This window comes from Bidens hawaiensis, unplaced genomic scaffold, assembly GCF_021521415.1.
Source record: "Bidens hawaiensis isolate Kalapana, Puna unplaced genomic scaffold, B.hawaiensis_p1.1 tig00001412_1, whole genome shotgun sequence".
Taxonomy (NCBI): domain Eukaryota; kingdom Viridiplantae; phylum Streptophyta; class Magnoliopsida; order Asterales; family Asteraceae; genus Bidens; species Bidens hawaiensis.
This window is the reverse complement of record NW_027491079.1, coordinates 2888430-2899414: the sequence shown is the minus strand read 5'-3', so window position 1 is coordinate 2899414 and position 10985 is coordinate 2888430. Positions and strand designations below refer to the sequence as shown.

Genomic DNA, 10985 nt, shown 5'->3' with positions numbered 1-10985 from the left:
GCTTTGACTGGAGGCGGGATGATCAGGATCTATGGATGGGGGGAGGTCGACCTAAAAATCCCTCAAATGAGCTGGTTGAGTTCTGAGTCGTTTAGCACTTCTGTGTTCGCTACCAATATACTCATTTTCTATTATGTTGTTATGGCTATTCAGCCCACTTGTAGCATCGGCCTGATCAAAAGAAACTTGTGGTCCACTATGTGGATCTTGAGTGGTCCCACTACATTCTGACCTGAACTCCATGTCAGGGCAATTTATTTCAACATTAGATGGGTCATTTTGAGATGGCTCACACAATTGCTCAATGTATTCAGCAAATATATCTAGTGGCGGGCTGCTTTGTGAGGAAACATCACCTTCATTGGGCTCACTAGGTTGGGTTGTGTCATAGGTTTCATTTGACATATAATCAATTTCGAAAGGATCTTCATGCTGACAATCATTAACAACCTTTTCAAAGGGGAGATGATCTTCACAAAATTTAGTGTCCCTAGACACAATAATTTTTTTATTTTCAAAATCATAAATTTTATAGCCTTTCGTTCCTGGAGGGTAGCCTAAGAAAACCCCCGGTCTCCCCCTCATTTCAAACTTATCTCCACCAGTGTTCATGTTTCGATAATAAACAAGACTGCCAAAAATCCTCAAGAAATAATAATCAGGTTTTCGGTTGTGAATTATTTCAAAGGGGGTTTTATTTCCGATTACCGTTGAGGGTAACCGGTTGATAATATGTGTAGCCGTCAAAACACACTCTCCCCAAAATTGTTTTAGGAGTTTGGCCTCAAATCTTAGAGCCCGGGCCATTTCAAGAAGGTGTTGATGTTTTTTTCTACGACACCGTTCTGTTTAGGCGTATGTGGACATGTGGTTTCAAGCAAAATTCCGTTTTCTTTGTAAAAAAACATCATCTCGTTTGATGTGAATTCTCCACCATTGTCGCATCTAATCCTCTTAATATCTTTACCAAATTGTGTTTTAACCATTTTGTGGAAATCTCTTAAATGCCCACTAACTTGATGTTTATATTTTAAGAGAAACAACCATACCGCCCTACTATGATCATCCACAATAGTCAAAAAATATCGTGCCTCGGTAAATGAAGGTGTACGATATCTACCCCAAATATCACAATGTAATAAATTAAAACAGTCAATACTTTTATTAATACTATCTGAAAAGGAGGATTTTGTGTGTTTGGCTTTAGAACAAGAATCACATAACTTATTGAAATTAGCATTTTTAAGAAAATCGAGCCGGGGGTCTCACCGGAAGCAGCCTCTCTATCCCCATGGGGTAGAGGTAAGGCTGTCTACATCTTACCCTCCTCAGACCCTACCATAGCTTTGCTATTGGTGGGATATACTGAGTACGATGATGATGATGATGATGATGATGATGATGATGAGCATTTTTAAGAAAACTAATGTCTTAGAGTTTCTCAGCGGAAACATGACCCAACCTCTTATGCCAAGTATTACTAGATACCACCATAGCTTTTCTTTCATCTTTGACCATCCCCATCCGATATAGACCCTTCTTATAGTTACCCGCACCAATCAAGCTCCTCGAATACAGTTTCTGCATTACACAAAAATCAGGAAAGAATGAGAAAACACACTTTAAGTCGTTAGCCAAACGTCCAACAGATAAAACATTGCAACTAAAGTCGGGAACATAAAGTATGTCCTTGATATTAGTACCCCCTTTCAAGGTGCAATCACCCCTTCCCTTAACAGGGACTTTGGTCCCGTTAGCAACGGTAACCGGGACTTCGAGGTTACTTTCAGTTTTATTATCAAGGAAGTTGGGGTCGTAAGTGATGTGCTCGTGGCTCCCGAGACCATCACCCAGTCATCTTCCCCTTCCTCTTTACCTGCAAAGTTGGCCATACGTGGCGTTTCGTCCTTTTGAGCACTTTTGTTTCCACCAAAGGTGTCTAAGAATTGTTGGTATTGTTCCATTGTAAGACCAGGAATGGGGCTTGATTGGGCTTCAACGTAAGCTGCTTTCATTCCATCACGTTTATTTTTGTTGCCGGGCCACCATTCGGGGTATCCTATTCGTTTAAATAACCCCTCCCTGTTGTGTCAATCTTTACCGAAAAAGGTACAATGATCCACCACGTCACTTCGTTTATTTTCTTTGACAAAAAATTTGTCACGTTTCATTGTTTCTTTATTGTTGTTCTCTCGGCTACTGCTGCTGTTCGTTTCTTGCCAGTTATGAAAAGAAGCCTTGAAGGTAGTGGTCTGTGTTGCTGGTCTTTTATCAAGGGTGATGGCCCGCTGCTTTTCATCGTCCGACACAAGACGGTAGGCATTTGTTAACGATGGAAGCGGGCTAGTGGCTAGGATTTGAGTTCTAATAACATTAAACTCATTATCCAAGCCCATAAGAAATTGATAAAGTCTTTCTTTATCCTTCGCGTCAGTCGTTCTTTTCCCAACATTACAGCTGCATCCATCACAGATGCACCGCGCAGTGGGCATGACGGACTCAATCTCCTCCCAAAGGCTACGGAGATTGGTGAAGTAAGCCGAGACCGAGGTTCCAGACTGTTGGGTGGTCGTTAAGGCATGCTTCAATTCATATGCCCTGGGAGCACTCTCCGTCCCGAATCTTTCGAGAAGATCAGACCAAATTTCGAAGGCAGTTCCGGCAAACTTGACACTGCTTCTGATTTCTTTTTCCATAGCTGTTGTGAGCCACCCCTTTATCATGGCATCACAACGCGTCCAAGGCATGTATTCAGATGAAGATTTTTCGGGTTTCTTGAGAGTTCCATCGATGAATCCCACCTTGTTTTTGGCAAACAAGAAGTTCATCATCTCCTGCGACCAATCCGTATAGTTGTGATCATTGAGGATATCATTGACGTGGAGTTGTTTGGCATAATCTAATGGATGGATATAGAGTGGTGAATTGAGATCTGGATTTTCGTTCTTGTTACTGTTTTCGGGCTTGTCTCCAGCCATGGCGTCGGCTGAGGATTAATTAGGGTTGTGAAGGTTAAGAGGTTTAGAGCGTGAATGAGAACCGCTCTGATACCATGATGAAATCAAGGCATCGATATGTTTTTATTACTTCAAAAAGAGAATGAATCTCCATATAAATACAAAGAATAATCTCAATATGAAAGGAAACGTAATCATGTACTAAAACAATTAAAAGGATAAAATAGGAATAGATATAGGAGATAATTTTAATTCCAATAAATAATACAAGATTAAAAGTTGTATCTAAGACTTTTAAAACACTAAATTTATCATTCAAGATAATTATGACTGTATAGTCTCAAGAATGAAAACTTAAATAACTAAATTTTCTTAAACATTTAAAGGCCAACTTAAAAACCAAGAAACAAACTCAAGCAAGAAGCAAGCCCAAAGTACAACAAACCGAAACCAAAGAAGACAGGGAAAGAACAAACCGTAAACACTTACAAAAGAAAATTTACAAAATTAAATTTGTACCAAGACTCTCAACGCACGCTAACCCTTTTGCATTTGTTTGTGATCGAAAGGAAAGGGTAGGCAGCCCGGCCTTGAAGGTGTGCGATCCGCACCTTCGGCTGGGGCACTTTTTTTTCCGGGGGCCAAAAATTTTTTTTATATATTTTTTATATGTATTAAAAAAAATAATTCATATGTATTATAATTGGATTGACTCCTCTTAAAATTATTGCGCCCAAACAAATTTTTATTATAAATCCATTGATTAAAATTTAGGTTATTGGGCCCAAACCGAATGGCGAAATTAATAATAAAAAAACTAAGAATCAGTTAAAAAAAGAAAAAAAAAATGCTGATCAAAATAACGCCTCTGGTGATGTTTCGCCGTTCCCGTTCCCCCTTCCAAGTTCCAACCCTCCTTCTTTAGTTCCCTGCCACCAGCCACCACCATCTCCAGCAGTCTACCATTGTCAGCACCACCAAACAGAACACCGGTCACCGCCATACCAACTTAGTAACTTACAAAGGTATGATTTTAAGTTTTAATTAACTATATTTTATTTTATTGTCGTTCCATTATTCAGTCGAACGATTAGATATTTGGATAATATAAATTGTGAAGAAGTGATCAAACAACTTATTGTCAAGAATGCTAGAAGAGTTTCGCGAATCGTCAGTTAGCGGTTATATTTGATTTTATTACTATATTTTGCTAATTTTATTGTTATAACGTTAATGTCGTTTTAAAAAATTAGCTTATATATTTCATTACTCGTTAGAGTCTATGGACCTTTTTATGTCAACTCGTCCGAGGTATTAAAATTCTCGAAGACGGCCTTGAGAGTAGGGCTTAACATCACATTAACTTATCTTTTGAGCATTACTTGAGCTTGAATATTTTCTCGTTGCTGGCTTTCCAAATCAACCTAAAAGAAACCACCAATATCGCCCTTATTATCAAGCTCGTTTCCTTATCCATCTTGTATTTTTTCGGGTAGTTCAAGAATAGATTGTATCGAATCACTAAATTTCTTGCATGATTTAAGAAATGTCCTTATACCATAAAACATGTTTAATATAGTTTTGTCATTGTTTTCTCTTGTAATAAAGAGTTTTTCAGATCACTTTATTATTAACAAGTGTTGAATCCTATGTTCTATAGCAAACAATGTTTTAATCATTGAACTTTATTAAATCAGCCGCACTACTTGTTCAATGTTCGGGCCTGTTGAATGAGATTCAAAAGGATAAACAAATACCATGTTTTTTTCGATCAAAATAAATCAGCGATAATTATAGAGGAAACTAGTTAACTTAACAACTGAGAAGTACAACATCAACGTATTCCAAAAGTGTGACCGAGATGCTAAATCCAGTTTTTTATATCATAAGTTACGATAAAAAAAACGTTTAAACCTCAGACCAACCGAACCAGAAGATTGTCGGACTTAATTTCCAACTTAATAGGCCCGTCATGTTATGGTCATAATAGTGTAAGGACTAGAGTTTTCAATAGTAATAGTATAGAGGTCAAATGTAAAGATTAGTCATCTATACTTAATCAGTTGAGTCGTTAATGAAAATCATCTATCAGTTGAATGAACATTTCTTCTTAGTTTCTTCTCTCTAATTCTCTCTATCAATTATGCACGTATCATGTCATGTGTAGGTGATCGGGTTGGACTTATTGGGCCCGTGGGATTCATTAATGATGTAATGAGTTTATGGGGTTGCAATTAATGTTTTATTATATTTAGTAATGTCTTGGCTAGCAAGTTAGGTTAGTCTATATAAACCGAGTTATGGTTAGACATTAGAACCACACACGAGATGCAACCGAGTTAGGGTTCATCTAGAGAAACACGAGTTATGTATAATAGGGGTTTTTGAGTTATATTTCTTCAATATAATATTGAAAGTTATTCAATATTAATTATTATGTGTTTACGTTTTAGTGAGTTATATCAATTCATCCTTGAAAGATTTACTTCGGTTTACACATTCTCGGTTACTATCTTAATTATAACAAAGCTAAAGTGATTGTTGATGTATTCTAGTGACCGCTAATATACAAGGTCATAACATCTAGTCATAGGTAATACCAATTGTTACAATATCTTTGTATAAGTTGTATGTGTGTACATCACTTTATTGCTCTCAAGTATGAAAATTTGAATGTACAATGTTGTTAAGTTATGTTACTGGTGAGCTAAGGCCCTCTTGTGATGCTAAAGAGCGAAGTGTTTGGTATCTTCTTGAAGATGGGAACTTCACGAATGAAGCACGCCTTTTAAGACGATGTATCGTTCTCCTCGCGTACAACGACCGGAAAAATGGCATCGCTCGCTCTTTCAACTTGAGAGTTAGAAAGAAGATCGTTCTATAACTCACAAGAAGCGCAAATATTGCCAACAGGTCCCACCATTTAGAGTGACTCAACGGTAATCGGTAAAGTTTTCTAATAACTTCCTCACCCGTGATTTTCGGGTCACCAGGTAGTAATCCATCAAAAACCAAGTTTAGTAAGTCATTCTTGTATCCTCCCTGCAATTGATCACTATCCTTGATCAGATAAATAACAATTTGATTAATGGAATTCTTTTTTAATTAATTGGAATTTGTTAAACAAATTGGAGTCGGAAAGAATTGGATATGGAACCAACCTTATAATATTAGTGTCTTTACGACATTAAAATTTTAATGTGTTTTATAAAATTTTATAAAATAATCAGATCAAACAAGCAAACTAGTAAAACCGGCTAGTTTGTGTTGGGAATTTCGGTTCATGAACGTTACTAGGCGTGCAAGGTTAAGTAGCATGATATAAGGAGTGGATAATTATAAACAATTAAATGTGCTCAGATTTAATTGTTGGTATAATTATCATGTCATATTATTTAGCAATCCTAGTGATAAGTCTAAACGTGATAGGTTAGATCATAAATACCCGTGCTTTGGGGTTTAGAGATTGTAATCTGAGCAATTAAGTTTTGTGAAGTTTCTCAATAATAACAAACGTGTCTGAGTTTGTGTTCATGTTCGTGTTCGATACCTGGTACCAATTTCATTGGTCTGTCGCATTCGTAAATTCTACTTAGTGATTTTGCCTAGAATTTTTAAAAACGACATCACTGAACCATGAATGCCTATAATAAAACAAACGAATGCATTTAACCAGGCCCAGCTCTCCCCCCCCCCCCCCCCTCTCAAGCTTGGTGGACGAGTCGGGCCCGTTTTCCATTGGGGCCCAAATTTTTCTAATAAAGTTATGTTTATTTAAGGGCATGGGTCTAGAAATTATCCAAAAAGTTCAAATATGAGCAAAATAATGGATTTGGCGCTAATTCTAATAAATTAGTGAGAAATTGGCCCTTGTTGTAAATCTTTTGAAAAATAAAATTATATAAGACCCATTTTCATACTCGTCTTGAGCATTAGAAATCTCGGACACGGGCTTGCATTTAACAAGATTGTTACGTGTAAGTACCTGCAATGCCCATGATCCATAGTTTAAGTACGAAATCGGGTAGCGCCAAAACGGCTTTGGAAGATCAGGAAGTTGGCGAAAGAATCCGGAGGTCATCATCATAACACCCTGTGTAATCGTGTATCATGTAAAACATTAGCTTTTAATGTTTTGTAGACGAAACATACGTTTATTATACGATTCAGATGTGATCTTACTAGTACTCCGGCCCCGATTACTAGCCCCATCAAGAAATTGGGAACTAGTGATGCCACAATCATCATACAACTCTCTATCACCGCAATCGAGCCGAATATATTGAGACAGTAGAAAGCGTATCTTGAGAATCCATGATTGAACTTCACCATGTTCCATGCGATCGTCCCCGTGACAAAGGAAACTGCCACCAAGAATGGGAACGACGATAGGAAATTTGATAGTATAAACACTCCCACCCCGTAGTACCCATTGAGTCGTTCTCTAGTAAAGATCTGAATACAGTTGTAATTCGTAAGTTTTCCAGTAACAGGTTCTTATAGCTGATAGTACTTTTTGATAAATATAACTAATTGTCTACCTTCATATCTTCGATAAACGAAGGGAAGCTTCCGATGGACATGAAGGTCATAAACCCGGTTATGAAACCTCCACACGCTCCTCTCGCTAATATAGCAGTATAACCCGTACCAACATCGTAGAATATCGTCCCGACACATATAGACACAACTATGTAAATAATTATACGTAACCAGTAATATCCCATATCTCTTGACATGTTCACAAAAGATCTCCGAGTCAACGTGTTAAGTTGCTTCCACCATCCTGCTTGGCTCGCGGTGCTCCCAAAGGTCTCAGTTCCGCGCTGCAAATGGAAATCAGTAATCAGATTATAAGATAATGAGAGAATGATAACATGATCAATAAATAATAACTTACAAAAAAATCAAATAATAACTATAATTGATAGATAGTAAACTCGGCTAACAGAAATAAAGTGATTTAGTTTTGAGAAACTTACCATTGCCGCGAGTTGTTTAATCTTTGATCGAGCTTTTGCGGCTTGTTTGGACCACCGGTATTTCTCTACTAAAGTTGCCTTAATCTCTGCCGTTACCATGTTCATATAAGGGTCTGATTCTTCTTGTCCCTCCTACAAATAAAAACATTAAACAGGAACAAAACATGTTAAGGAGTTGTATTGTTTGATATAAACAACATTAAAACGAACAAATGGTAGCCAAAACAAGAAAAACATACGTAGATTCTCGATGATCCTTTCAGTGTGGTTGCTACAATGTCAAAGTCCGAATTGATACAACGTAGAAAATGGTCGGATGGGTTTCTTTTGATCGGACATGGGAACCCAGACTCGCCAAAAAACTATAAAAAACCAGTGGAGTAAAATAAACATGAGAGGATAATAAATGTAACATGTCATAGAAAAAAGATAGTAATAAAGTCCGAGTTATTATTCTTATATGATCTTATACCTACCCAAAAATAAATCCGAAACAATGAAAGGAGAATAATCAGAGGGGCATTTGCTACTCGAAAAACAATGGCAAATTACCCGAGTCACAAATCTTGTTATATTATAGTACTAACCTCTATAGCTTCCTTTGACTCTCCAAAATATACAGTTTGGCCTCCTGATAAAAGAAACAAGTCATCAAATAATGCGAAAACTTCACTGCTCGGTTGGTGGATGGAAGAAATGACGGTTCTTCCATCACGGGCGACGCTTTTCAGAGCATGAGCCACGAAAAACGCAGAGGCGCTGTCAAGACCACTTGTTGGTTCATCCAGAAACAAAAGTCTTGGCCTTACAAGGATTTCAAGTGCAATACTTAGCCTTTTCTTCTCACCACCACTTATGCCCCTCAAATGCCAATTTCCGACTAATCTATCCGCACAATCCTCGAGTCCCATCTCCATTATCGTCCCCTCAATCGTGTCTTCGATCTCCTCTTTAGTTAATGTTGACGGTAGCCTCAGATGGGCTGAGTAGGTGATTGTTTCTCTAACCGAGAGGGTTCCCATTAGAACATCTTCTTGTGTCACATAAGCCTACAGATATATTACTTTCGTCAATAGATGTTTATGTTAAGTTGTATACGAAACAAACATGTAGTTGATACAGAATTATCTATTATCTATTATCTATTATCTAATATACATAAAACACAAGTTTGGTGCCGCTAAGCTGCCATTGGGCCACTTGGCGGCACCATACTTGTCCATAGTATTTGCTTTTGTTTTTTTTTTGTTCTGATATATAACAAACATAACGAAAGTTGACCAAATGAAAATTGTTTTTTTTTTGTTTGTTTTAATTCCGATATCATAACAAGCGTGACGGAAACCGACCGAATTAGCAAGACTCAACGTCTCAACGTCCGGGACCGACAGCGTTCGGTTTTACCAACGATCGAGTTTACTAACCGACACCACCCCATTGGTCCACTCAATTTTTATATTCTTTTCTCTTTTTTAGCTTCGGTACCGTCACAAACGTAACCTAGCCGGAACCGACCGAATTTGTGTCAAGTCACTGCCTTATGCCCGGCATCGATAACGATTGGGTTTTACCACCGTCCAGGTTTACTAACCAAAAAAACGTCGCTTTAAAGAATTTACTTTTTTATATGTTAATTTGACGAATATACTTTTTATATGCTAATGGTGTCTGTACCGTAACAAGCGTAAACGATACTAACTGAATTCGCTTTAACTCACCGATGTAACGTTTGGGCTTTACCAACGCTCAGGTTCTACTAACGCTAGGGTTTTACCAATACCTGGGTTTCAACATTGAGGTTTTACCAACTGCCCCGGCGCAACGCGCCGGGTAAAAATCTAGTTTTGTTATAAAAAATATTGGTCATTAGTTTTGCTAGCTAAAGACTAGCTACAGAGTCACAAAATGGAAATAATTGTTATTTAAAAAAAGAACTTGAATAATATCCATAGCAAAATCTGTACCAAAATCTAAAAAACAAATATTTGAAAAACAACTATTTTTGTTGCTAAATGCATAGCAAATACGTTCCGTCATAACAAAGATTATCGAACTTCATCATAGAAATGATCAGCTACAAACCAAATCCGTAGAAAAAGTTATTGATACGAATTTCGCCATAGCAAATATCTGTTTTTGTAGCATTTACATCTGGTTACTTACCACAGCACCATAGCTTAGGTTCTTCTTCTCACCATTTAGTAGAATATTTCCGGTCATCACCACGTTCTTTGCTAATCTACCTATATTGGTAGCAATCCAAATCACAATATAGTTAACTAATTTAGAAATAAGAAACTTGAACTGGCTACATATTTAAATAGACATATAGATTCGACGAAGTGATGTAAATTCTTGTTCATGTAGTTCTTTTTGTGGTTTTGTTGGTGACTCTAGTTGTGGAGGTTGCTCTTTAGGTGTTTGGTTCTGGTTATAAAATTTTACTGTTCAGAAAAAAGAAATCTTCAGACTAGGATGAAACTAACCTGCTAAAGCATCAAGAAGTGTGGATTTTCCTGAACCAGACGGACCCATAACAGCCATGATTCGACCTGGTTCGGCGAATCCATTAAGGCCATGGAGCAACCGTTTGGTTGGTCCATCGCCAGAGCTCGGAAGCATCACCCTTAGATCTTGCCACACCAAATAGCATGCCCTTTCTTTCATACTCATACTTGGGCCTATACTCATTCCACAACCACCTTCATCACAACAATCTCGATGCTCGGCCACTCGACCGTTGTTACCGCCGCCACCGCTGCCATAATTTCCCACTTCTATGTTCATCTTTAGAAAGAACCTTTCACTTTCAAAGATGAAGAATAAAAAGAACCCTATTTGGGAGATATTTATTATTAGTATTACTTTTTTTTAAAAAATTTTGAAGTTGATATATATTTGAGGTGGAAGTAGCTAGGTTAGCATGGCCATGCATTTATTTTGAAAACAATGGTTAGTTGGTTGGTTGTTGAATGACAACATTTTGTTAAAAGTCTTTGAAGTTAGATCGACGGAACTTAGGGATCTCAATAACTGTTACCGGTTC

At 37.5% G+C, this 10985-nt stretch overlaps 2 protein-coding genes across 3 annotated transcripts; both read right to left on the bottom strand.

Annotated features, from left to right (window-relative positions):
* Window positions 1-2090: 2090 nt before the first annotated feature.
* Window positions 2091-2978, bottom strand: LOC143575213 (uncharacterized). Its single transcript, XM_077059640.1, has one exon. It carries the CDS (start codon window positions 2976-2978, stop codon window positions 2091-2093), a length of 888 nt encoding a protein of 295 aa, XP_076915755.1.
* A 2583-nt stretch (window positions 2979-5561) lies between these two features.
* On the bottom strand, window positions 5562-10726 carry LOC143575672 (ABC transporter G family member 15-like). 2 transcript variants are annotated; one of them, XM_077059980.1, is made up of 9 exons: window positions 10426-10726; window positions 10103-10182; window positions 8527-8988; window positions 8179-8301; window positions 7940-8071; window positions 7499-7783; window positions 7140-7412; window positions 6943-7050; window positions 5562-5999 (listed from the first exon to the last, which is right to left on the bottom strand). In XM_077059980.1, exons 1-9 carry the CDS (start codon window positions 10724-10726, stop codon window positions 5649-5651), a joined length of 2115 nt encoding a protein of 704 aa, XP_076916095.1. In that variant the 3' UTR covers window positions 5562-5648. The 2 variants fall into 2 exon arrangements, with proteins under 2 accessions (XP_076916095.1, XP_076916099.1); XM_077059984.1 differs by having other exon boundaries at window positions 7940-8068.
* Window positions 10727-10985: the final 259 nt, after the last annotated feature.

Bases quoted from the DNA above. Each gene is read 5' to 3' on its own strand.
- LOC143575213 (XM_077059640.1), bottom strand. From the start codon at position 2,978: ATGGCTGGAGACAAGCCCGAAAACAGTAACAAGAACGAAAATCCAGAT.
- LOC143575672 (XM_077059980.1), bottom strand. From the start codon at position 10,726: ATGAACATAGAAGTGGGAAATTATGGCAGCGGTGGCGGCGGTAACAAC. The intron at 8,072-8,178 runs GTATGTTTTTCT...TTTTATTTGTAG, and splicing joins AAGGATCATCGAGAATCTAC to GAGGGACAAGAAGAATCAGA. The intron at 7,784-7,939 runs GTAAGTTTCTCA...TTCCATTTGCAG, and splicing joins TTAAACAACTCGCGGCAATG to CGCGGAACTGAGACCTTTGG.